At 45.4% G+C, this 27,750-nt stretch overlaps 1 protein-coding gene across 2 annotated transcripts in view; it reads right to left on the reverse strand.

Moving 5' to 3' along the window:
• Positions 1–1,046: 1,046 nt before the first annotated feature.
• Positions 1,047–27,750, reverse strand: part of LOC147034403 (terminal nucleotidyltransferase 5A-like) — a 49,655-nt gene continuing 22,951 nt past the window's right edge. For both annotated transcript variants that reach the window (XM_085882433.1, XM_085882425.1), the window contains exon 5: positions 1,047–2,659. In XM_085882433.1, coding sequence (XP_085738559.1) covers positions 2,199–2,659 — 461 coding nt within the window. In that variant the 3' untranslated portion in view covers positions 1,047–2,198. The remainder of the gene's footprint in view (positions 2,660–27,750) is intronic.

Here is a 27,750-nt window from a genome sequence, read left to right on the forward strand (position 1 = left end):
AGTCAAATAACTCTCCCTTTACCCCCAGCTTCTGCTTTAAAGACTATTCAAGGAAATGGCAGAAGAGTAATGGTGGGAAACAGGAGTTTTAAACTAAAGGCGGAACTTGTTAGGTGGTGAGAAATTTAGCAACACAAGCTTATGGCCGACAGCATTATGAGAGCAACAGAAAAGCACCACCATCATAAAGAAATTAATTTTACAATCAATTACATCTTGACAGTTTATTTAACTCATTTAGAAATCAATAAAAACAGCAAAGCTGGAATCCAACCAGATATACTCAACATTATGAAAGGAGACCTGTGTACCCACCTTCCCCCACCATCCTCCTTTCCTCCACAGACGAGTCAATGGCACAGTATCTTGGAGAAGCAGAAGTGATGGCTTTGACAGATGAAAGAGCTGCTTGCAGCCCATGATGCGAAACCCTCTAAAATCATCATTCTTCGGACATCGGTGCCAAAGCCGAAACACGAGCTCTAAGACACCATTCACGTTCGATAGAGAAACTCAAATTCAGATATCAAACCACGAAAATTATTGCTCAGCCATCGAACAACAACCTACCAAAAAGTTATTTATTTATTTATTTACATTGATCCCAAGGCTCATGGAGCTTGTTCATATAGCAACACATCCAGGACAAAGACAGTAGACATCAGTGTATGATAGGTTGTTTGTTTGTTTTTTTCCACAAATTACAAGAATATTTGTAGACAAAGAACAAACAAATGGTTTATAGGATTCAAACCTGGGTTTACCTTGTATATTATGAGCCAGGAGGTTCAGATAGCAACACTAATGGGCCAACCCAACTCATTACTTATCAGCTTCAACTAAAATGCAATTATTGAAAAACCCAAACACTGTCCAATTAAACGGCGTTTAGAGTCGAGTGTCCGGTGTAGAGTTTTTAAGAAAACAAAACAAAACATGAAAAAGCCAAGTTTGATGCCAAGCCAGCGAGAAATGGTCATTCAGATTTGCTCTGGCCAGAAACACAGACATGACTCATTGGATCGAAAAGCGGAGAAACCAGCGAATGAAAACAAAAAGTTTTATTTTATTGTTTTCCACAGCCAGGCACTTGACATTTATACAGCATTACATTTCGTAACATCGCACCAACACATCCATTGTTCCGAACAAATGACATGAACCACAAAAAAGGACCTTAAACAGGACATATGAAATAACACCAAAGATTCCTTTGGTCCTGGCAGAAACGAAGAAGTAGAATGAGAAGTAGAAGAAGATGAAGAAGAGGAAAAAAAAAAGAAAAAAAAAAAAAGAGAAACATTATCCTCTACATTCAAAAAATAATAATCCAAGGCGTAAACGTCTTACCGATGAGGCCGCCTTCAATCCTCAGACACGGTCGGAAAAGCCGGAAAATACGGACAACAAAAAAAGAACAGATCGATATATTTCATTTTTAATTCTTATTTCTGCTACATTATAATTCACTGCACTGCGCTCTCAAAGCAAAGTCTGTAATACAAAATATATATTTATTTCTTAATTTCTTTTCAAAATGTATCTGATAAAGTGTGGAGGGAGACAGCTCAGAAGAGTTGGGAATATTTTGGGTGGGGGGTGGGGTGAAAGAGTGGGCTGGGGCAGCGGATGGGAGAAAAGCTGGAGATGGGAGGAAGAAAAATATTTTTCATGCTTTCTCCAGATAAATGACCAAAGCCTCTGAGCATGTCACCAAGCAATGCGAAAATCCATATCTACTTCACACAAAAGAAGAAAGGGAGGGAAAAAAGAAATAAAATAATAAAAGAGACAAGGAAAATAACTAAAGAAAAATAATAATTCATAACCACGACGGTATTCATCACATCCAGATGGCAAAATGGTTCAAATTGCTCAGTATTTATCTTATTTCATGGGCAGACTGTGTTCAGTCTCAACGACGAGAGAACTGTTCTTGAAACACTTCAAGTTGCTTTATTGTGTCCAGTATTCCAAAAACAAACAAACAAAAAAAACTCCCCTCAAAGTGAAGAAAATAAAAATCAAATCAGGTAAGTTTGTGCCTCGAAATTCCACCACGGTCTCAATGATATTCCCATGCTCTTGACTCGTGTGCTGAAAAGGCATCAGTCCCCTCTGGGATTTCCACCGGACTACCCGGGCCTCAGCTGCAGTGTTGGGATGCAAAAAGGCCGCAGCGTGAGGACGTTCTCCAGTTAGCTGCAAGACAGCCACGTGGAGTACGAAGGCAGGTAGGTGACGGTGGGTTGGGACGAAGGTAGGTAGTATCCGCTGAAGTTGAAGTCTGAGGCATAGGGTGCCGGTTGGTAGTAGCAGGTGACGTGTGCCGTATTGGGGATAGTGTTCTGCTCGGCAAGCACGCGAAAGGCCAGCGCGGTTATAAGGCCCAATGTGAGTCTACGCTCGTGTCCCATCAGGCACACCGTGCTCTCATTGACGACGCCCCAGAGCGTCAGCAGGTACTCGTACTTGCTCGCCTCCTCGCCGATGAAGTGGTTTCGCAGGTACGACTCGAGCTTGCGCTGCTGCTCCGACAAGTCGGGGAAATCGATGAAGAACCGTGAGCACATGTATCGCTCGAGAGTCTTTATCTCGGCCTCGCTCGCAGGCACGAAGTCCCGTACAAGTAGGTTGCAGTACTTTAGAAGGCCACCACCTACAGGTGATCGGGGGAGGGGAGGGGGTAACAAGTCAGCACGTGACAATTTCTTAAATCCTTCGGGGAGGGGAAAATGAGGAATAAAATAATGGTGCACAAAAAGCAAAAAAAAAAAAACATTTTTTTTTTAAACACCGCATTAACCATGATGCAAGAGGTGGGGTTCCCATTTTATGAAGTTCATGCGACTCCGCGTGCACATACTCACATTCAAAAGGACCGGCGGACATCCATAATCAATGAATGGCGCATGGGTTTAATGATCAAGACTGCATACTGCATACCCTCAAAAATATACTTCACGGGTTTTTCCACATTTGTCAGCTATAATCATTAGGGATTAAATTAAAGAAGAGATTGAGAAGATTAAACTAAACTTCGTGTTGTAGATTTTCTCAAAAAGAAGAAAAAAAATATTAATCCACCAGTGACAAAGATGGTTTCTACAGGTGCGTTGGTGCACATTACACCATCATAGTTTCTAACGACAGTTTGAACCTTTGCTATGAACACCCCCACTCAACCTCTCCCCAAGGGATCATGGCCGATCCAATCGCCAGTCTTAGGACAACGCCACCACCGGAGGAGACCTCTGATTACACGTGCCAAGCTTGGTCGAGATCAGCCAAAATCTGGTGTTTTAGTCCGACAAGCAAACAGGCAGTTCCCACATAATAATGTTAATATTACATTACAAAGCTGTGTATCAAAAATAAAACAAATCATTGGAAGGCAGAAAATGCTTGATCAAAGAAAACATTGCTACAGACACATGGACCAGATAGAACGCGGACCAGTCCATCTATAAACCGACCATAAACTCGAAACAGATCCCACTCTGGAAGACCAATGGTTTGGACAAATTCCTTGTGAATAGTGTCTCAGACTATTGGACAAACACAACCGTAATTCAACAACAGCAATGACTTGAAGCATATAAGTGCTGTTTATAAGTTTGTAAAAAGACCAAACATTGCCAACATTCATGCTCAAAAATCCAACAACACTGCCAATGACAGCAAAGAACAGGCAAGGCAAGCACAGCATCAAGGATGAAGGCAGTGGGATGCGGAGCAGGTACGCCATCAGCATTAATGGTTCCGAACATTACATTTCATCCCAAACCTTAGGATCAAAAGAAGTAGTTGAGAGATGTATTGGAGTGCAGTAATTCAAGTGACGGTCTGTCGTGCCCTACTCCACTAGGAGACCCTGAGTCCATTGCTGGAATTGTTGCACAGCATTAGATCAAAATCGTTTTTCCCCAAAGGTAACTAACTGCTCAAGGGTCTGTATCTCAGTTTCACACACCTCAAAGGTGTATTATTGAGGACGAGTCAAATGTCATCGCAGCCCATGGTACAGTTTTCGTAAGAAGATGTGTTCGGACTGATGACTCCAGACCTAACCTCAATAGACATTCCACCAGACGACACAGACCTGGTACCAAAAGTATACATCAGATTACGGTGGTGGTAGAATTAATCACAAGAAACTCACCCCCTCCCCTCCACACCCCAAATGGGAGAGCAGTGAGCAGATGCCCCAAATAAAGAATGGCACGGAAAATCGATAATTCAAGATTCATTCACACCACAAGATAACTATGTTTGGCCTTTACCAAAGCCAACACTCTCAGCACCCAGTATGATACCAAAGCCCCCTCCATTGTTGGCACCCAGCATGGTACCAAAGCCCCCTCCACCCACAGCACCAAATGTAGTACCAAAGGCACCTCCACCTGTGGCAGCAAGCATGGTATCAAAGCCCTATCCACCCATGGCACCCAGCACAGCATCAAAGCCTTTGTTACAATTTTTCCTTTCTGAGATTTTGCTTCTGCCTCCATCTTGTCCACCCCGTGCATCCTCCCCTACCTCTTATTCATCCCCACACCCATTATTTGACCAAGTCTTCCCTCCAGGCCTTCAAAACAGCCATTCACCACCACCTCATATTTTCCCCCATCCAAAACCACGATCTTTTCTACCCCCATCAATCCACCCCAAACCCATCTCCTTCAAATTCCCTGCTTTCCTTCCTGAAAGTCCCTGTAAAGTCCATCTTGTATTCCCCCATGTTCTCCGCCCCCATCCCTCTCCCTTCCACAGATCTCCGAATATCTCTGTTCCCCACTGTTTTTGTCCTTCCCACTCCCACCCCTCTTATCTCATGCCCCCTTGCTGTGTCTGTGTGTTAGCTCTCATACGAGCCTCGACAATGTATACAAAAAGAAAAAGAAAAAAAAAGTCTCCCTCCATTTTGTCCTTCAACCCTGATGTTGGCGTTTGTGTTCTCGTTCTCTCTCTCTCGTTCTCTCTCTCTCGTTCTCTCTCTCTCGTTCTCTCTCTCTCGTTCTCTCTCTCTCGTTCTCTCGTTCTCTCGTTCTCTCTTTCTCTCTCTCGTTCTCTCGTTCTCTCTTTCTCTCTCTCGTTCTCTCTCGTTCTCTCTCGTTCTCTCTCTCGTTCTCTCTCTCGTTCTCTCTCTCGTTCTCTCTCTCTCTCTCTCTCTCTCTCTCTTTCTCTCTCTCTCTCGTTCTCTCGTTCTCTCTCGTTCTCTCTCTCTTTCTCTCTCGTTCTCTCTCTCTCTTTCTCTCTCGTTCTCTCTCTCTTTCTCTCTCTCTTTCTCTCTCTCTTTCTCTCTCTCTTTCTCTCTCTCTTTCTCTCTCTCTTTCTCTCTCTCTTTCTCTCTCTCTTTCTCTCTCTCTTTTTCTCTCTCTTTCTCTCTCTCTCGTTTCTCTCTCTCTCTCTCTCTCTCTCTCTCTCTCTCTCTCTCTCTCTCTCGTTCCTCTCTCTTTCTCGTTTCTCTCGTTCTCTCTCGTTTTCTCTCTCGTTCTCTCTCTCGTTCTCTCTCTCGTTCTCTCTCTCGTTCTCTCTCTCTCGTTCTCTCTCTCTCGTTCTCTCTCTCTCTTCTCTCTCTCTCTCGTTCTCTCTCTCGTTCTCTCTCTCTCTCTCTCTCTCTCTCTCTCTCTCTCTCTCTCTCTCTCTCTCTCTCTCTCTCTCTCTCTCTCTCTCTCTCTCTCTCTCTCTCTCTCTCTCTCTCTCTCTCTCTCTCTCTCTCTCTCTCTCTCTCTCTCTCTCTCTCTCTCTCTCTCTCTCTCTCTCTCTCTCTCTCTCTCTCTCGTTCTCTCTCTCTCTCTCTCTCTCTCTCTCTCTCTCGTTCTCTCTCTCTCTCGTTCTCTCTCTCTCTCTCTCTCTCTCGTTCCTTTTGTTTGGTTGCGTCCTGATCCATTCAGCGTTTTATCTCTTCCACAAGTTTCAACTATGTATACAAAATAAAAGATAGGCTGAGGATCTTGAATCTACACTCCATCTGTAGAGCGCTCAGTGGAGCACACACACCTCAGCCAGGCTGAACAACTTACGTTTTCTATTCCACCGAGAGGCTGGATCTGAATCTGGACCTGAACCAAAATCTAATTGACTTGTTCTTGTCAAGTTTTGTCATAATCCATCAACAACTTTAGATATTGTGCTGTACTGTCGAACCCCAACATTCACGGACCACACATTCGAACTGGTCATAAACTTTGACCTGCTTCTATGTTTGTGCTTTTTTTTATTAAACAATTCCGGACTGATCTCCTATATCCACCAAGGAGGAAACTGTAAATCAGCCAGCATCACAGCATTACATTAAAAAAAAATTTAAAAGGGTACAAAAACAGACCCCCTTAAATACAGCCCAATTAGCTTACTTCTAATCATCAGCAATGTCATGGAATCCATCATCACAACTGAAATAACTGCATTCCTTTTCTCCAACAGCCTCATCTCAGATCATCAATTCAGATTCAGACATGTTCACTCTACCTTGGACATGCTGCTTCTACTCTCCCACCAATGATGGAGGCCCTCAATATCAGACATGAGATCAGGGCAGTCTCTCTGGACATATCTTAAGCTTTGGATACAGTCGAAGCCTGGTGTTGGCTTAGTGGTGAGGGTGGCAGCTTGGGATCCGAAGGTCCTGAGTTCAAGACTTGTTGGTCGCTGAATTAATATACACCAGGAGGTTGACTCAGCCTGTCATCCTTCCGAGGTCGACAAAATGAGTACCAGTGTACTGGTAAGGGGGACACTGCATCAGTGGCATAGCCACGTTCCAACCAATGATGCAACCAGCAGCCATAGGCTGCAAAAGAGAAAGAGAAAGAGAAAGAGAAAGAGAAAGAGAAAGAGAAAGAGAAAGAGAAAGGACAGAGATACACAGTTTGACATCCAACCTTGCTCTCCATACTGTCTACCTCTGGAATCCAAGGCGAACTCCACTCTTGGATTACCGACTTCCTCCACTCTCGGAGACAACGTGTGGCTCTCAACGGAACCCTTTAATCTCCTCTCCCTGTCAAGGCTGGAGTACCTCGAAAGCAGTATTCTCGGCCTCATATTATTCCAAAACTTCATCAATGATATCACTGACTCTGAAAAATCCTCTTATCTCTTTGCTAATGACTCCACTCATCCTTTTTACAGGAAGGCAGCAGCCTCTTCCTTCTCAGACCTTGACAAAAATCACAAACTGGTCAAACACAATTTGGCTTGTGTATCGATATTGTCCACCTTTTGCGTTTTCCCTTACCCTGCATCGTTACCTGCATCCCTTGTTTGTCCATCCCAGTCTACTTTCTTCCTCCTCCCTGCTGTTGGCATTTCCCCTTTGTTATGTGGTGTCCCGATTTGTTCTGTGTAAATCGCTCTTCCACGAGCCTAGACCATGTAAATAAATAAATAAATAAATGCATAAACAAGTAAATAAATAAATAACACGGGCCCCAACATTCACAGCATTTTTGAGAAACGTATCCCCCGCGAATAGCGGTGTCCGTCTGTCCGACAGTATATAGTTTTTGGCCCCATCTCTCAATGGTGAAGTAATCAAATGAAAAATTATCGTACAGTATGTGGATCCAGACCCGGATCTTCACCAAAAGCTAATGAATTCATTCTTGTCACACACGCAACCTGTCCACCAAATTTCATCTGAATCCATCCACAACTTTTTGAGATATCCTGTTTACAGACAGACAGACAGACAGAAAGGAGTGAAAACACAAACACAACCTCCACCCACCTTTGGAGACAGAGATTATGACAATGCCAAACATCTACATGTCCAATGTATAATTTAAATGTCATCAAAAAAGCTTCACACTCGTGACGACAGGACATGGTTTGAGAGAATGTCAAACTCTCAACAACTGAAGTTTTTTTGGAAGAAGGGAGGCGATGCAGTTGAGAGTCAGAGACAAACACAGACCACAGAGGCTTATAGCAAGGTATTATGTACACATTTTGGACACGGGGGACCAAAAAATGAAAGTCATTGTTTGATTAAGTTTTGCATATCATTTGTTAGCCAACATCATGGGGATTCAGGATCTATTTGGCAGAGCTTAATTCTTCCTCTTTCTATTGCTCTGACAGGGTCAAAGTTGGTTTCTGAATTAATCTTAGGATTAAAAGTGCAGATTTATTAAAAACGTTACGTACTTCCTAACGACCTTTGATGTTCTGTATACCGAACACAAACTGGCCTTTGGTATTGATTTTTACATCATAGGGCCATCTTGGTAAACTTATTCTATGGTTATAAAATCAAGCTTATAGCTTCCAGTAATTTTGTAGCAGCTTGGTAAATGCAATTTATGTACTTCCTAACATTTTTGACCCAATCATGGAAGTGAACCTAAAAACTGGTATGTAGTAATGATCCATGTTGAAACTTGCCATTTTAAATCATCACTTTATGCAGAAGTAAATTGCTATTTAAGATGTTCTATCAGATGCATTTCAAATTTCTGGAATAAGATTTTGTAAGCTTCACTATGACTGGGGGGAAATTTGCAAAATCTGAGATTTTACACATTTGAAGGTGCCAAGATATTGTTACGTTTGAGGGGGGGTATGCATTCAAAGGGTAATTAGGATGTTTAATTAGGTATGCCATGCTGTTCGAGTTTACCAGGATCTTGATGTAATAAGTAGCAATCCAGTGGTGATAAGTTGTCTAGTAAATGTTCATTTCTTCAAGGGGGAAATGATAATTGTCACGTAATTAGATAGGGACATGGGATAGGGTAAGTGTGTCTGCGTAAACCCCTTTTAGTAGTCCCTGGAGGCTGGCCGTGACGTCACAGGACAGGGCTGCGGATGGCTCCGCCCCGTGATCACGATTGGCGGAAGGCGACGGCGGTGGGCCAATAAAACGGCTCGATTGGAAGTGACAAGGACGGGAGGATAAAAAGATTCTGTTCGGGGTAGAAAAGGAAGAGGAAGAAGATCGGGACAAAAAGATCGTGTTTTTTTGGTGTGGAGGCTGTTGCGCGGAGAGCGTGCTTGTTGTTGTGCTGATTCGATCGTGTTCTTCATCGTGTCTTGGAGCCTTGCTGAGCCTCGTGCCTCACCTTGGTTGGCTCTGGGGTTCTGCTGACTCGGAGTACGGGGTCGAACGGCGGGCGGACCTGCCTCCCTCTCCTGCTCGCAATTTGGCGCCAGAACTGGTTCTCTGGCGGCTGTGAGCGGACTTGGGCCAGGACCAGGAGGTCGACAGCACCACGGTTTCTCCTGCCCCCCCCCCCCCTTGACGAGAGCAAGGCCAGCTCGTCCGACGCTGATCCAGGGACAGTTGCATCCGCACCACGGTCCAGCCTGACCACCAGAAGTAGCTACGTTTTGTGTGTGTGTGTGTGTGTGTGTGTGTGTGTGTGTGTGTGTGTGTGTGTGTGTGTGTGTGTGTGTGTGTGTGTGTGTGTGTGTGTGTGTGTGTGTGTGTGTGTGTGTGTGTGTGTGTGTGTGTGTGTGTGCACTTGGCGCCTTAGAGGGTTTGAGAATTGTATATTCATTGGAATTGTCTGTTTTCCCCACGCCCGATTCCACACCATCCCGTCGAATCTCCCCGGATCCCTTTTCTTGCCGAGTCTTGTTATTTCTGGTTAATAAGAAAAACAAATAAACATCATCAACTCAGTGAAAAGTGACTCGTGCCACCTTCCTCGTCCCGTTTGCGGTAGAGCGATTAGAACCGCCATGTTTGGGTTATAAATAAATAAACCGCCTCCATCGTTTCGGCTCATTCTACGTTGGCGGGACTGTTCAAGTCCCGTGGACGTCACATTGGTGTCAGGGTGTTGGATGTTCGAACCCCTCTAAATTATATTTGGTATCGGGAGAATATACCAAGATTAAAATCTCGCCACGAATTGGAATATAAAACTACTACAGAAAAGCGCGCGAGCGCGGGAAAATTTTGGCGGGATTTTTCAATTTAAATTAATTGGCGGCAAACGGGACTTCTGCACCATGGCGGATGTGCAGATGTTTGAGGAGGAAGGCCACGTGTCTGGCAGCGAGTCGGGGGAAGAAGGGAGAGACGGGGGTAGAGTTGGAACCTCCCCCATTCCGAGCGTGGACCGTGCTTCATCGCCCGTAACGGGGCCGGCAGCGCCGGAAACCGGTGCGATGACGATCCAGACACTGTTGGAACGTTTAATAGCGGACATGACGGTACAAATGGCAAATCAATTCGTGACACAGAGGGCAGAAATGACGACACAGAGGGCAGAAATGACGACACAGGGGGCACAAATGGAAAATCAATTCGTGACACAGAGGGCAGAACGGCACAAATGGCAAAAATGACGGCACAGAGGGCAGAAATGACAGATCAATTGGGGGTAATGGGGGAACAGTTGGGTGCACGGATTGATTTAATGAGGGATGAATTGGGGGAAAAGATGGAGAAAATGAAAACTGAGATGCAGGAGTGTGTGGATGTTAAATTGGGAGAAATACAAAGTAAATTCGAGGATAGATTGGAGGAAACAAAGGTAGAAATTACATTGAAGGGGGAAAATATACGGAAAAAAATTGGTAGATAAAATTGATGCAACGAACATTCGGGTTGATAAAGTGGATGAAAGCCTGGAACGTCATCGTGCCTGTGTGGATGCTCGTATGCAGCTGCAAATAGAAGAGTGGGGAGAGCTGAGGAAGCAAGGGATGAATTTGGCGGAGGAGGTAAAAGGATTGGAGGCTTGTTTGGACGAACAAGATAAAATTATGAGCCAAGATGAAGTCTTGGATAAAGGCCTGGTAGAGCCGTCTTTTGTAAGTAGAGTGTCCGGGTTGGTTGAGGAGCAGCTACAAACTCGCGACGGAGCCTTGGAGGAGGTTGTGCGGGCCCAGAAGATCCTGCAGGAAGAGGTGAATCGGTCCATTCAACGTTTGGAACAGGAGGCAAAATTGACCCATGAGACCCTCACCACAAAACATCTTTGGCCACAGTGGGCTCCGAAATTGGATACGCAGCCACAAGGGTGTTTGATCCCTGGGCCGGATTCGGACAAGGGAGAAACTGAGAAGCGGGCCACCGTAAAAGTGATCCCCCTGGTAAATTTTGACGGGTCAGGGAGCGTTGAAGCTTTTGTGACGCAATTTGAGTGCATTTCCCGACTAAACGGGTGGAATGAGCGGGAACGTACAGGGAATTTGGTGGCAACGTTGCGGGGACCAGCCGCAGATGTGTTAAACGTGATCGCGGAGGGGATGTTGACCAGCTCCCACATTTGCGAGGCGTTGAGCCGTCGGCTTGGGTTCGCGGCAAACTGTGATCTGGTGCGGGCCCAGCTCCAGCACCGCAGATTAAAGCTGGGTGAGACAGTGCAGGAGCTGGCACAGGACATTTACCAATCAGTCAGGATCGCGTATCGGGACCTTACAGTGGAGGCGTGGGACAGACTGGCACTCGAGAAATTTTTAGCTGCTCTTCCTGACCCTGAGGTCCGAGCGCTAGTGGAGTTGCAGGATCCACCCACCGTTCACCGAGCGGCCGAGTGCGCGGCCAGGCTGGCCTCGTGGAGTCGGCCGGGTCGGGTTCCAGAGAGGCCATCGGTGACGATCCGACAGGCGGAGATCCAGGATCAGGGAGGGGGGCTGGGAGAAATTGGCATTACCCAAATGTTTCAGGAAATTTGCCAGAAACTGTCAAGTTTGATAAAGGGTAATCCGGTAGTTAGTGCGCCAAAGCGGTGGGGTCCAGCCCAGCCAATAGAGCAATTCGATTATGGCCGAGGGGGTCCGGAACCGGAAGAGACATTTCACCGATACTCACGGGGGCCTTTTATGGGGAGTTGTTTCCGGTGCGGGCGAAGAGGACACATGCAACGATATTGCCGGTACCCGGCGATGGAGGGACCCTCCAATAGACTTTTAGACTCGGAGAGGGTGAATCCTCCTGCTGAACCGCCAGGTCTATCCGAGATGCACTTTCATAGGTCGGGTCCGGAGATCACTGTCGGGGGTCGGGGAGACTAGATTGGGCTGAGCATATACGGCCATGCTCGGCTGCTGAGATTGTGGCGAAGTGCCCTCCTTTGGTGGAAAAAAATGAATTGTGGGAAAATTGGCATGGGTTTGTAAGTTCTGCTGGGTTTTAGAGTGACAATCGGGACAGTGGGTAATTGGTAACAAAGCGGGCACAAGTGGCTGTCCAATGGCTGGTGCGTGGATCGGGTGAGAAGTGCTGTGTGAGTTGTTTTAAGTTAAGAAGTGAAATGTATGGTGCACACATTGATTTTTTATTGGACATGGTGTGGTAACAGGGAAGGTCATGGTCGGCGAAGTGTTAGAAATGCAGGTGTCACATGTAAGGCCGATGGGGTGGGGGAGTCATGTGGGTTTTGTGGGTGGGGGAGTCATGTGGGTTTTGTGGGTGGGGATGATGTGCTTGTCCACAGGGATTGCTGAAGCTCACGGTGAGCGTGAATTGCGACCCCCTTCAAGGAGATTCACCACCTGGTGGCTAATGGTGACAGTGTCTGGAGGCAACTGGGAGAAGGTCTGGTTGGGCGACCAAGGCGGGTAGGACCTTGGCGACCCAGGAAGGCCAGAGGAGCCAGTGAGACCCCTTCCAGAGTGTTGTACGGGTTTAGAGCTGATGGCTACCAGGGGGGAGGGAATCAAAGGGAGCGGGGCGGAGAAACGTCCGGGTTGGACTAAAGCTTACCTGTGGGCATGGTTGCACCTGAGATGCCCCCATCATCTTGTGGTAACCCACCCCACAGCCATGACGGGATTCAGCCTGCATGATTAAAATGAGGACCATGACCTAGAAATGTGATGATGACCATGGTGTGAGTGTTGTGAAGATGTACGAGTCCCACTCGATCCCGCACAACTTGACAGGTGCAGCAAGGGCATGATGTCCGCATAATTTTGGGGAAAGCAAATTTGAAAATTGGCTCCCCAGGTAACGCTGGGTCTATTAGCATCCACTGGGGGAGGCGGTCAAGTGTAAATATCCTGTGAATAGTGTCGTTAAGGCTTAGAGTAGGAATGTAAAGTATAAGTGTTGTGTTTTTGTGGAACCTTTTGTTTCCCCTCCCCAGATCACTGGAAGAGTGCTGGGCAAGAGCGATGATCCGGAGGATGGAGTGCAATTTTGCTCAGTGCTATCATGTGATAAAATAAAATAAAAAACGACTGATTGTTTAGGCGAGGATAAGGCCATAAGGGGGTAGTACATTAAGCAGGATAGGTAAGTTAGCTGCGATTCGCTGCCCATTGCCCCTCCTACTTTATTTCGTTAGGTTAATTAGGTGTGAGTCAGTAAGTGTTAAGGCTGGTACGGTAGCGCCTGTGATATACCTTGCAGGAGCTGCGGTACCAGAGGAGGGGGCAGTGTTACGTTTGAGGGGGGGTATGCATTCAAAGGGTAATTAGGATGTTTAATTAGGTATGCCATGCTGTTCGAGTTTACCAGGATCTCGATGTAATAAGTAGCAATTCAGTGGTGATAAGTTCATTTCTTATCGTACTGTATATTTGTCATTCTAGTAAATGTTCATTTCTTCAAGGGGGAAATGATAATTGTCACGTAATTAGATAGGGACACGGGATAGGGTAAGTGTGTCTGCGTAAACCCCTTTTAGTAGTCCCTGGAGGCTGGCCGTGACGTCACAGGACAGGGCTGCGGATGGCTCCGCCCCGTGATCACGATTGGCGGAAGGCGACGGCGGTGGGCCAATAAAACGGCTCGATTGGAAGTGACGAGGACGGGAGGATAAAAAGGTTCTGTTCGGGGTAGAAAAGGAAGAGGAAGAAGATTGGGACAAAAAGATCGTGTTTTTTTGGTGTGGAGGCTGTTGCGCGGAGAGCGTGCTTGTTGTTGTGCTGATTCGATCGTGTTCTTCATCGTGTCTTGGAGCCTTGCTGAGCCTCGTGCCTCACCTTGGTTGGCTCTGGGGTTCTGCTGACTCGGAGTACGGGGTCGAACGGCGGGCGGACCTGCCTCCCTCTCCTGCTCGCAATTTGGCGCCAGAACTGGTTCCCTGGCGGCTGTGAGCGGACTTGGGCCAGGACCAGGAGGTCGACAGCACCACGGTTTCTCCTGCCCCCCTGACGAGAGCAAGGCCAGCTCGTCCGACGCTGATCCAGGGACAGTTGCGTCCACACCACGGTCCAGCCTGACCACCAGAAGTAGCTACGTTGTGTGTGTGTGTGTGTGTGTGTGTGTGTGTGTGTGTGTGTGTGTGTGTGTGTGTGTGTGTGTGTGTGTGTGTGTGTGTGTGTGTGTACTTGGCGCCTTAGAGGGTTTGAGAATTGTATATTCATTGGAATTGTCTGTGTTTTCCCCACGCCCGATCCCACACCATCCCGTCGAATCGCCCCGGATCCCTTTTCTTGCCGAGTCTTGTTATTTCTGGTTAATAATAAAAACAAATAAACATCATCAACTCAGTGAAAAGTGACTCGTGCCACCTTCCTCGTCTCGTTTGCGGTAGAGCGATTAGAACCGCCATGTTTGGGTTATAAATAAATAAACCGCCTCCATCGTTTCGGCTCATTCTACGTTGGCGGGACTGTTCAAGTCCCGTGGACGTCACGATATGCAGGTCATAAGAAATGTACTGTTTCGAGGAATTGTTCTATCCTGATGTACAATGATATATATATCAAACAAAAAAATGCATTTTCAACCATTTTGGACAACATATACAATCATACATGTAACCCATTTCTAAAAAATGAGCTATAAAAATGGAAAAAAAATAGCCTGTGTTTGGATAAAAACATGCTTTGTGAGCAACTACATCCATAGGACCCATAGCAAAGTATACATTTTCTGAAAGCACAGACACTTGGGCATTATACAACATTAAGATTGTTTATCTTATTAAAACTGGGTTCAATTTCTAAGCCTTCTCCTCATTTCGGACCACAGTGTACACAATACCATGCTACAAGCCCAGAGTGGGAACACAGCCTCACAACTTTCCTGTTCTGTGCAAACATGAATGGATTAAGAAGAGCTGTGAGTGTCAGCCTGCAGCAAAAGCTAAGCCATTGAAATAATATAATGATGACACTCCTGCATCTGTGCCTTAAAAGCAAAACTGTGGAATTCGTTGTCTGAACAAAGCAACACAAGCGTACTTCCCTCCACTCCATATACTATAACAATAGCAGCAATCCACATCATGATGTATACAAAGTGCAAAGGGTAAAGGGCAAAAGGAGGGATTACGAAAATAAATAAATAAGGTAAAAAATGAGGAAAGTAGAGGGGAATGTGGGATGGGGAGGAGGTTGCAACACGCAGCAGGGCAAGGGGATGAAAAGCATTTGTTTGTTTATTTCGTCTTTTGATAGGGAAGATATAGATGGTCTAATAAACAATATTAAAGTTTGAAGGCATCACAACAAGCAACCGTTATGTACGAGGCACCTTTCAAGGAGAAACATTCCCAGGGTTTTTGACCATTTTAAGATGGAACCGCAACAGTGTCCCAATCGGAATTACCATAAAGTTTTTGTGCCAAACTTCCACCGTCATTCAATAAAATGCATAGCATCCAAATTACACAAACTTGGTGGCTTTACTACAGCGGAAAAGAATGGTGGCCGAAAGGGGGGGGAGAAGGGGTTTTCGAGTGATGCAACCACATTTATTACTGTTCACAAAAAAAAAGTCTTGCTTGGAAAGAAACAGTGCTGGTAGATAAGATCTGAGCAAAATATCCAAATCAGACAGGGTTTTCTTCAATATCTCTTTCACGATCCAAGGCTCGTGGATAAGCTTGTACATAAATCACGTGCAGGACAAATGCGTTGGCACTTTAAGGAAATCAGCAGACATGTATACAGGTACAATATGGGATTTGAGAGCTGGATTCCCAGAATTTATGAGCCAGGGGTTCAGGTGAGAATGCCAACAGGGTTTCGGGAACAAACCCGTAGCGTCGCCTTTGATGGAACTGCACAAGCTGGACTTCACGCTAACCCGTGCTGCTCGGTTTCTTAAGCACCCTCTCCGCATTATGCATCTCATGTCCGTGTACAATCGAACCATTTTTGTCCTGGAGGAACATTTGACAAATACAAGCCCCAGACACTCTCACCACATCCCGTGGAAAGACAGGAGGGTAAAGCACGCTTTAAAGGACATGACCCAGAGATGTGCAATTGCTGAACAATTCGTGCACACGCAAAGACGCGAATGCTGTGAAAGCCCGACACTCTCAAGGTCCGAGTCCTGTTACAGGCATAAAATAAATGAGCTCTTCACTCGGATCTGTAAACAGGATGTGTGAAGCTCCCGACACGACGTGTCACAGCAGAGGCTAAAGGACACGTCAAGAGTTATTAACCCTCGGTCAAGACACCGAATTTCCGCTCAAATTCGTGGATTAAACCAGCCTGGTCAAATGAAACCTGAAAGTGAATGGATTAAATTAATTCACCAACCATACTCCGTACGGAGCGTTGGTTCTGATAAAGCAGTTTCTTGGCAAGGGTTGTCCTGGGTGGTTTGTCATTGCCTTCCCAGCATTGCTCGTCTGTGCTCTATCCTTTTAAATGCTGAGCGTCAAGCAAGGAAGCAGGGCATATCATTTGAAAAGTTTTTGGTACGACTCGGCTGGGGTTTGAACCACCAGCTTCCCAGACTCAGAGCTGACACTCTGACCATTATGCCACCTTGTCCGATTCTGACAAATATACAGTACGATTCACACAAAAAAAAAAGTCTTATCCTTGGCTCAGATAAGATCTTGGAATGTTGCTGGACAACAAATCTTGGAACATAACATGGCATGCAGCCAGTGTCTGGTTAAACCATCTGCAGAAGATGGTTTGATCACTGTTCAACCACAGCACGACTGCGAGGAGAGAATACAGGCAAAGTAGAGTCGATGCGTTCAGTTTAGCGTCAAATTGAGTGGCGAAATACAAGCAAACAAAATGTTCCCAAATTCTCCCCTCCCCCAAAAACTCCCCAACCCTCCCCCCACCACTGGTACTTGTACAGTCAAGTCTAGCGAAGGGCTGCAATGTACAGATAGCAATCGAGCATAGTGCTTGGTCAATTCGAGAAGGCCAGTGGGTTTGCATCACGCACACACTGACGTGGTAAAAATTCACCAGCACAGACAAAACCGTTTGCTTACACGTTGTAAATCGTTCCGTGCTCAGAGTGCTGTGTTCGGCTGAAAATCTGCCCACACCACACTTTCAACATAATGTTCTGCAATTTCACAGAATTTTTGGTGGAAGTCTACATTTTGAAAGCAATCCGACCTGAGGTCTGACCCTCCGCTCGTCGAAGTCAATATGCATGGCAAATGACTCTCGTTTAGGTCGAGCTGAGAAAGATTCAAACTACGGGTAAGCATCAGTGAAGAGAACTTTCAAATGTCTGTGTGCAGTAACACACGATGCTCGCAGCTCACCAAATGGTGAGCAGCCAAACGCAGGCCGTCATTTTAGATCACACCAACCGGAGCAAGATGGTTGTTTGCACTCTTTAGTGCGGATAAGGCTGGTAAACCTGGATCATGTGAAATCCTTCAAATCACGCACCAGGTTAGCTGCATAACATGGCAGGCAGTGACCAAACTCCACACTTTTAGTAGTCTCGACTTTCGATTTCACAAAAGTATTTGACTGCCGGGTCACGTGCATTTTTGTTCCCATGGTGGACAGCAATGATGCAGAACAGAATAGGTATGGCCCATTTGGTGTTCTCACCTGAGCACATGGCTCATCATGCTGGGACGTCATGTTCAAATGCCAGATAGCGTGAATTAGTCGACCAAAAGGAATTGTGAAAGATCATGCAAAAGATACTGATGCTCCACACCATGAGATAAAGGTATATTTGCAAACTGAAGCACAGTCCGAATGAAAGTTTTCGGAGCATTACGAGATGCTCTGCAGGCAGAGCGAACTGTGCACAAAGCAGTGGCGCCTGCTTCACAGCAACAACAGGCTGCTCTATGCGAGCTTCAAATTTGCAAACTATGACATGGGACAGTAGCTGCAAAAGTTACTTCATCAAAATGAGAGACTACAAACCACACCGATGACAAGATGATTGTCTTTTTTTTGTGCTGCGAGCAAAGTTCAGCAACAAAAATTCCCCCAAAAAGCCAATAAAATGTCATAACAGAAAACGGATCCAGAAGTCCACCAAGAGAAGTCCCAGCAGCTCCAAGTGGCCACCTCTCGATAGAGGTGCCAGGGAAAGGCCCGCCCGGTGAAAGTTTGTCCAGGCTCATTGCTAGACAAACTGCAAGTTTGTCCAACTTATTCGTCCAGGCACTTCAACCTATATGTAGTGCAAACCCATAAATCCATCCATCCATCCATTGGGACCATACTCTGTGCAGAGCGTGCTGCTTAAGCGGTCTCCTTGGCTCTTGGGGACAATCCTGGACGGGTCACCACTCCGACACAAAATAGCAACATGCTGGCACTCATTTTGCCGACCTCGGAAGGATGACAAGCAGAATTAACCCGCCTGGTATCAATTCAACAGCTGAGCGTGATTTGAACTCAGGACCCTAGGATCCCAAGCCCACCACCCTAACCATGAAGCCAACACCAAGCATACAAACCCAGAAATAAATAGTATAAAGCTGAAATTTTCAGGATAGCCTCAGCTTTTAATGGTTTATCACATCTCGAAAGTCCCTAAGTGTCTGGTGTGGGCTTCATGGTTAATCCACCTTGTAATTAGCAACCACAACCTGGTACCGGAATGAATATGAAGAATTGTTTTGGATTCTTAAGCTTCCAGTGTCTTGTGGAATCATATTGCTGTTCTTGTGTTGTGTCGATAAAGTCATCCTTATAAATCATGTTGATACTTATAACCTTCTAAACCCTTTATATATTTTTTTTTCATTTTTCCAGGTGAAATGGATGACAACTGCTTGATCGGTGATGAATCATTGGTGGTGGGCGATGTCGTAAATGTCCTCAGAGGCCGCACAACTCTCATGGAGGCAAGCCAAACATGTGAAGATGGCCTTTGTGCACAGCTGGAAACCAAATCACCTCTCAGATTACACACTATATGTCTGAAAAATTATTCATGCCCTTGCAGCAGAAAGGCATGTGCAACAAAAAAGCTTGGGCGACAGTTGTTCGCACGATACTTCGGAGGCTAACGCACCACGTTTGCGTTCCTCCCTTGAAGTACATTTGATTTTAAAGTAGACTGCCTTTTCTGTGGCGATAAATCAAGTACGAGGGTGGAAACAAAGGAAACAAAAAAAAAAAAATACAGGAAAACCAATTACATTTCGTGATTGTATCCGATGCCGTGCCATCTAACATAACGATGAATGGGATGAAGTTGCTCTGGGTCAAGTTGACGGTACAACTGATCTCGTGGCAGAGGAAGGAAAATACCTCGTCCTGGATAACATGGCAGGCAGTGACCAAACTCCACACTTTTAGTAGTCTCGACTTGGTGGAGGTGTTGCTCTCTTCATCAAAGACTCTATTCCTCACTCTCCCTGCACTGCTCTCACTCCCCCACACCCTCAGGAATACCTCTGGCTTCGGCTTCCCCTCCACTCCCACCTCATGTTTATATGTGTACTGTACCGTCCACCGAACAGTGATGACTCCATCTACACCTCACTCTCCGAAAACATGGACCATCTTCTATCTTCTCATCCAAACTCTCTCTTCCTCTTATGTGGCGACTTCAATTGTCATCACGCCAGTTGGCTAGGTGTGGGTACCTCTCTCACCTGCCATGGGACATCAGCAAAAGCTTTCTGTGACTCATTGGGACTGACTCAATCGGTCAACTTCCCGACGCGGATCTCAACCAATGGTACTCCATCTCTTCTGGATCTGATTTTGACAAATTTCCCTGACAATATCTGCTGCTCTTCCTTCGCTCCAATTGGTTCTTCTGACCACGTCCTTGTTAAAGTGGACATCTCTCTGGCTGTTATCAGAGAACCACCTCACCGCCGTCGAGTCTGGCATTTCACTCAAGCCGACTGGCAGGGTCTCCGAGCAGCCATCAAACTTACAGACTGGTCTCCTATCACTACTTTCTCAAACATCAACTCATCCTGGGAATTCTTTCAAAGAAACTTGCTCTCCCTCATGCACAGATTTATCCCCTCTCGTGTTCAGTTGTCTTACCCTTCCTCCCGCCCTTGGTTTACTGAAGCTTGTGGCGAGGCAGTTGTCCTGAAACAACTTGCCTTTGCCTCATGGAAAGCAAACCCAACTGAGGGCAATCTCAGTTCTTTCCACAAAGCTCGGAACAAGTGTGTATCTACCCTCAGGAGAGCCAGAAAACAACATCTTTCTCATCTCAAGTCTGAACTCTCAAACCTCTCTCCCTCCTCAAAATCCTGGTGGCGTTTAATCAAATCTGTTTCTGGTGTATGTTCCCCCTCCATCCCCTCCCCTTACCTCAAATGGCCGCACTGCTGATTCCACACGTGATAAAGCTGAATGTCTAAACTCGGTGTTTGCAGCTAAATCTTGTGTCCCAAACCCATCACTATCTCTACCCACTTTACCCAGTCGCACCCAACTGTCCCTGGACTCTGTATCCTTTTCTCCTGACAAGGTGGAGAGCTTGCTTTCAAACCTCGAGTCAGATTCTGCAACCGGTCCAGACGGCATCAGCCCACGTGTCCTCAAAGCCTGCTCTTCTGCTCTTGCTCACCCTCTCTCTGTTCTATTCACCCTCTCATTTTCCCAAGGTCATCTGCCATCTGCTTGGAAATCTGCTAACATCACTGCCCTGCATAAAAAAAGGTGCAAAAACAGATCCCTGTAACTACAGACCAATCAGCCTTCTCCCAATCATCAGCAAGGTTATGGAATCCATCATCGCTTCAGACATGAAATCCTTCCTCTTCTCCAATGGCTTGATTTCCAATCATCAATTTGGTTTCAGACCAGGTCACTCTACCCTGGATATGCTGCTACTGCTCTCTCATCAATGGATGGAGGTCCTCAATGCCAGACAGGAAATCCGAGCCGTATCCCTGGACATATCACGTGCTTTTGACACAGTCTGGCACCCTGCCCTACTCACCAAACTCTCTTCCCATGGTATTCAAGGCCATCTCCACTCATGGCTCGCAGACTTCCTCTCCTGTCGCAGTCAACGTGTGGCCCTAAATGGAGTTCTTTCATCCCCTCTTCCTGTGCAGGCTGGAGTTCCTCAAGGTAGCGTTCTGGGCCCTGTTCTTTTTCTGGTTTTCATCAATGATCTCTCGGACTCTCTGGAAAATCCTCTATTTCTCTTTGCCGATGACTCCACCCTCTGCCGTACCATCTGTCATCCCTCAGACCGGCAAGCAGCAGCTTCTTCGCTCACTGCAGATCTGGATAAAATCACAAACTGGTCCAACACGTGGAACATGTCTTTCAATCCACACAAATCTCACACTCTCACTATGTCTCTTCGAAAGGACCATTTAGAAAACCCCCCCATCCACTTTCTCAACAATCCTCTGGAAGAAGTCTTTTCTTTCAAGCTTCTGGGTCTCACTATCTGCCATGACCTTTCCTGGGAAAGTCACATTTCCAACCTTGCCTCAAAAGCCAGTCGCCGACTGGGAATCCTCCGTCGTGCAAAGTCCTTCCTCGGCCCTCTTGAGCTCCTGACTACTTACAAAGCTTTTGTCCGTAGCCTGATGGAGTACTGCTCTCCCCTCTGGGCTGGTGCTCCTGCCTCCCACCTTTCTCGGCTTCACGCTGTCGAAACCAGGGCTTTTAAGATCATTGGCATCTCCCGCAATGAAGCTGAGTCTTTGGGCCTCTCACTCAATCACCGCAGGTTGGTCGGTGGTCTTTCTGTCTTCTACCGACTCCTCTCCAGCCTTGCCCCCCCTGCTCTCTCTGCGATTTGTCCCAACCACATTTCCACAAGGCGCTCAAGGTCCGCCAACAACCCCCTTCTGGTAAAACTACCAAAATCACGAATCACTGCTCATCTTCACTCTTTCATTCCTCTTTTTCGCGCCTTTGGAATAAACTTCCTCACTCTATTCTTTCCCATTCTTCCCTCCAGGCTTTCAAAACAGCTGTTCACCACCACCTCTTATCTTCCCCCATCCAAATCCTCGATCTTTTCTACCCCCGATAATCCACCCAAGCCCACTTCCTTCAATTCTCCTGCTTTCCTTCCTGAAAGTCCCTGTAATGTCCATCTTCTCTTCGCCACGTTCCCCGTCCCATCCCCATCCCTCTCCCTTCCACAGTTCACCTAATGTGTCTGTTCCCCACTGTTTTGTCCCTTCCACTCCCGCCCCTCTTGTCTCATGCCTCCTTGCTGTGAGTTGTGTGTTAGCTCTCATACGAGCCTCGACCAAGGTATACAAAAAAAAAAAAAAAAAAAAAAAAAAAAAATACCACAAGACGTAATTTGAAGTTCTTTTGCAAATCGGAGGATATTAATAAATAAATAATCACATGTGTGGCCAACCAGAAGATTTAAAGTCAATGCTTATGTTGCACTTTGTGACTTCAATGAAAATGACAACGAGTGCCAGGAGTTGATCTCCGAGTTCCATCACATTATGGAACCTCTTCTTGATGGACACACAGGTTACACCAAGAAGCATCTGAAAACAAAACTACTAGATCATTATGGTGACACTGTCATCATAACTGAAGTCCCAGGGGAAGAATGGAATAATCAGGCTGAAAGATGCTGCTTAATCAGTTCTTCATGATAAATAATATACTGAGAAGCACGAAGATGTGAAACAAGAACACGTCCGCATCGTTGAGACAGCCAGCAGCCATTGTACGGGAGGACATATGCTCGTCTGCGTACAACTGTGATGCATTACGTACCCCTCAGTGAAGACACTTGAAGATCCAGACGAGGATACGATACCAGAATCTTTGAAGTGCTTTGTTGATTGCATTATAAAATCTCATGGGAAATCTGCAGACAGCATAAATCGGAAATGCCTTTCGATTCAGTAAGCGATGACAGCTGTCACTATACCACGTTCATTCATTTCATCTCAACTTCTCAGCAATGCGGCGTACATCCATCGTAAATATGGCTCCAAAGGTCTTGGTGGTATACTCGGCAGCATGGGATTTTCCAGCAGTTACAAGGAAGGACAACAATATGAATACTCGCAGATTTTGAACGGACTTCCCTCTCGAGAGGGAGGATTCATGCAGGTTATATTTGACAATGCCGAGTTCAAGATCAATATGCTTGATGGACACAACAGCTTTCATAGCATTGGGGGGCATCAGATGTACAACTCCTGCTGATGTTTCCGATTACAGCTCACCAGTGCTTCAAGTTTTGAATCCACCAAAAGCCCGTGTTGTGGGTTCATTTGGGCAGCTACCGATAAATACAGACAAGAAACCTAATATTCCTGGCTGGCAAAGCAACCTTGTTAATGATGTCATATGTGAACAAGCCCCTGAACTGAAGACACTTCGTGCTGCGGTGGTTATGCTTAATTGACTAGGTAATCGGGATGTGGCTTTAAATTATTCCCAGGGCATTCGTGGAATGGTTTCATGCAAGTAGTCATGCAAAAATACTGGTGCCTATGAGCTAAGTCAGTTAAAGCCACTCCCATTCATTAACATGGATCCGACCTTCGACGATCTACCCTGCTCTAACCTTCGCTGCAGATGAATGCAAGAAGCAAGGGATTGCCACATGCTTGGTGACATTTTATCAGCCTCTCTTCATGAAGGCCTCAGACATCGTTTCAGCCTCAGATGAACTGGGCATTGAGACTTGGTGAGTTCCACTTATTGAGCAATGGAAATGACTGTGTTTAGCAGGGCAACAGCAAATCACAAAGATGTGTGCCATGCAGGAGAAACCTTTCTCCTCGCGTTGTATGGAGGAGTAAAGTTCGGTACATTCGATGAATGTAGATACTACGCGTACAAAAGACCAAAAGCCGGTAAATCAGTGAGCGCTACATTTCACGTTGCTACTCTTCCACCCACAAGTGCAGCTGCTCGGCAACATTCATTCCAAACAAATTTGCAGGTTCAACAATGGCTAGGAAATTATCTTCCTCCGACAGAGTGGGAATGGCAACTGCTCAACTATGCATTGGTCCCTGTACTTACTGATCTACCAGCTGCACCTGAAACACTTATGACACTCATAAGCTGTAAATGCAATGTAAGATGTACGAGTCGGTGTTGGTGCGGAGGAGCAGGGATGTCATGCCCTGCGATGTGCAGCCACTGTAGGGGTTTGGGATGCCCCAACTCACCACAGGCTGACGATCATGCCGTGGAGGATGATGACTCAGAGTTGTCGTTGAGATACTAAATTCTACTGGGGGCAAGTCAGAGAGCATCTCTTGAGTATATCTTGAGTTAAATATGATGGCACACTCTGTATAGTATGCCAGCATTTTCGGAAGTGTTGAGTGGAGGGTGGGGGTGGTGGAGTACTGTGAACTTCAGCCGGGTGATGACGCAATGAGAGTTTCTTTTATAGTAGCCTCAGCACTCACTCGGGTCTTCAAAAAGACATTTCTCAGTCCCTGAAACGGTTGTTCGGCAATGAGGTGTTTGAACCATGAAGCCCGTATGGGACACTTGGGGATTTTAGATATGTGATAAACAATTAAAAACTGAAGCTTTGCTGAAAATTTCAGCTATAAAATAATTATTCCCAGGTGAACCACATACAGGCAAGAGAAATAAACAAACAACTAGAAAGGCACTCAGTAGAGCGCAATGCCTGATCCACGAGAACATATTGGATCCAATACATTTTTGAGATATCATGCTATATATCGTTTTTGGCCCCATCTCTCAATGGTGACGAATCATTTTTTAAATTATCAGATCTGGATCCGGATTTTCACCAAAATTGAATCGATTCTTCATAGTCAAACACCCAACATGTTCACCAAGTTTCATCCGAATCCGTCTGCAACTTTTTGAGATATCGTACTATCTATCGTATTTGGCCATATCTCTCAATGGTGAAGAATCACTTGAAAAATTCTAGTAGTCTGATCCGGATCTTCACCAAAATCTAATCAGTTCGTCCTTGTCAAACACCGAACTGTCCACAAAATTTCATCCGAATCCGTGCACACAACCAAACAGACAGAAAGGGGTGAAAACATAACCTCCTTCACCTTGGGTGGTGGAGGTAAAAACTACTGGGAACACGAAAAGGAGCACAGAGAAGACATTTTATGATTCAAAAATAATAGATAAACCCAAAACACATTTGCATGAAAAATACAACTACAGATACGAAAACAATTTCAATGGTGTCAAGACTGACAGTGCCTTCAGAAAGTATTTACACCGCTCAACTTTTTCACATTTTGTGTTGCAGCCTAAATATAAAATGGATTTTTTTTTAAATAATAAAATTAAACTAGAACTGCCACTTTATAACTGCTGGCAGTGATGACCGGGTACCCGTACACGACGCGTTCGATACGACGTGAGACTTAAACGACGGTCGCAAAGTTTCGCGACGATAGGATGAGCGGTTCCGGAGAGAACGATATTTAATGTTGTTCTTGAATCCGACGTGGCTGCCAAACCGTGTGACCTATCAATTAGAAATTAACAAACTTATATTCACCACTCGGGTGCGATACGTACGTGAAGTTTCCCCTCGATCTGACCAGCCGTTCTGGAGAAGATGTTTGGGGGTTTTAGGGTAAATTCGACGTGGCCGCCAAACCGTGTGACCTATCGATTAGAAATTAACAAACTTGTGAAAGGATGTCTTGGGGAAAGTGTGCGTGAATTTTTGCCTCGATCCGTCCGGCTGTTCTGGAGAAGAAGAATAAAAAAAACTAGAACTGCCACTTTATAACTGCTGGCAGTGATGACCGGGTACCCAGTCCGTCCGCCTTTGATACAACATGGGACTTTCTGCAGATGACAGTCGCAAAGTTTGGCATTGAAAGGATAAGCGGTGCCAGAGAAAACATTATTTAATAGTGATACAAACACAGGCCTGCTTCGAGACGGCACGGAACAGATGAGTTACGAACCGGGCAGCACAAAGCATTCAATTTCGTTATTACTGGCTTCCAGATTCAAATAATTAAATAATTCTGGCTCCCAAACCGCGTGACCGATCAGGTTGAAATTTTAAACTTTTATTTCGCATGTCACCTGAATTATAAATCTGAAGTTTCGCATATATAGAGGCAGCGGTTCCAGAGTAAACATTAATTAATATTTATCCTTCAATCCAAGATGGCGGCCAAACCATGTGACTTGTGATGTCATAATTTGCACCACGTGTGCAAACACGATGGTGGATGATAACTGCAAATTTTCGCTTCTCCAGGTTAAGCAGTTCCAGAGAAAACATTATTTAATATTTTTCTTAAAACCAACATGGCTGCCAAACCCTGGGCCCGATCGCGTTGAAATTTCAAACCCTCATTCCGCATGAGCGTTCCACCATAAACTTGATGTTTCACATTTATTGATGCAGTAGTTCCAGAGTAAACATTAATTAATATTTTCCTTCAATCCAATATGGCTGCCAAACGTTGCATCGTACCTCAAAAGGGGGTGGGAACTTTTATTCGTCATGGAGAGGCGGTCATAGTGGTGGAGTTTCGCCTGGATCTGTTCAGCCGTTTCAGAGAAAAAGACGTTTGAAGATATTGTTTTTCAATCCAAGATGGCTGACGAACCATGTGACCTATGACATCAGAAATGTATATTCTGCTTCCAACTGGGTATTGGAACACGTACGTGAAGTTTCGTGTTAATCGGTAAAGGTGCGTTTTCAATCCAAGATGGCCGCCAAACCATGTGACGTGTGACATCATAATTTTTACCAAGCGTGCATACTGCCTGCTAGATGATAATTACAAATTTTCGATTCGTTTGGTTAAAGCGGTTCCAGAGAAAACATTATTTAATATTTTTTCTGAAATCCAAGATGGCAGCCAAACCATGTGACTTATCAATTCGAAATTAACACACTTATATCGCCTTCCTGTCCCGAATACAGTTCTGAAATCTCCCCTTCATTGGGCCAACGCTTCTGGAGAAGAAGATGTTTGAAGGTTTTCGGGTTTTCAAGATGGCCGCCAAACCATGTGACCGATCAAAAACAAATTAACAAACTTGAGAAAGGACCTCATGGGAATATATCTGTGAAGTTTCGTCTTCATCTGTCTTGCCCTTCTGCAGAAGAAGATTTTTAAAATTTATTCATTTTCAATCCAAGATGGCTGGCGAACCTTGTGACCGAGGATATCATGAATTTAAATTCTGCTTTCCATCGTCGACCCGAACAAGTGTGTGAAGTTTTGTGTAAATCGGATAAAGTCTATTTTTCTATCCAAGATGGCCGCCAAACCATGTGACTTCTGAGGTAAAATTTTTTACCATGTATGCAGACTTGAGCGAGGAAGGCACTTGCAAATTTTCGCTTCGATGGCTTATGAAATACCAGAGAAAACTTTATTTAATATTTTTCTTAAATCCAACATGGCGGCCAAACCATGTGACCTATCACTTTGAAATTAACAAACTTGCATCGCATACATGTCACGAATATAGTTCTGAAATCTCGCCTTCATTGGACCAGCGCTTCTGGAGAAGAAGATGTTTGAAGGTTTTAGGGTTTTTTCAAGATGGCCGCCAAACCATGTGACGTATCAACAACAAATTAACAAACTTGAAAGAAGACCTCAGGGGGAATGTGCGTGTAAAGTTTCGCCTTAATCTGCATAGCCGTTCTGGAGAAGAAGATTTAAAAAAAAACACTAAAAAACAAGATGGCGGCCGAATTACGTCATCGATGACGTCAAA

This window comes from Eptatretus burgeri, chromosome 1 (genome assembly GCF_056783735.1).
Source record: "Eptatretus burgeri isolate ZD-2024b chromosome 1, Ebu_testis_v1, whole genome shotgun sequence".
Classification (NCBI taxonomy): Eukaryota; Metazoa; Chordata; class Myxini; order Myxiniformes; family Myxinidae; genus Eptatretus; species Eptatretus burgeri.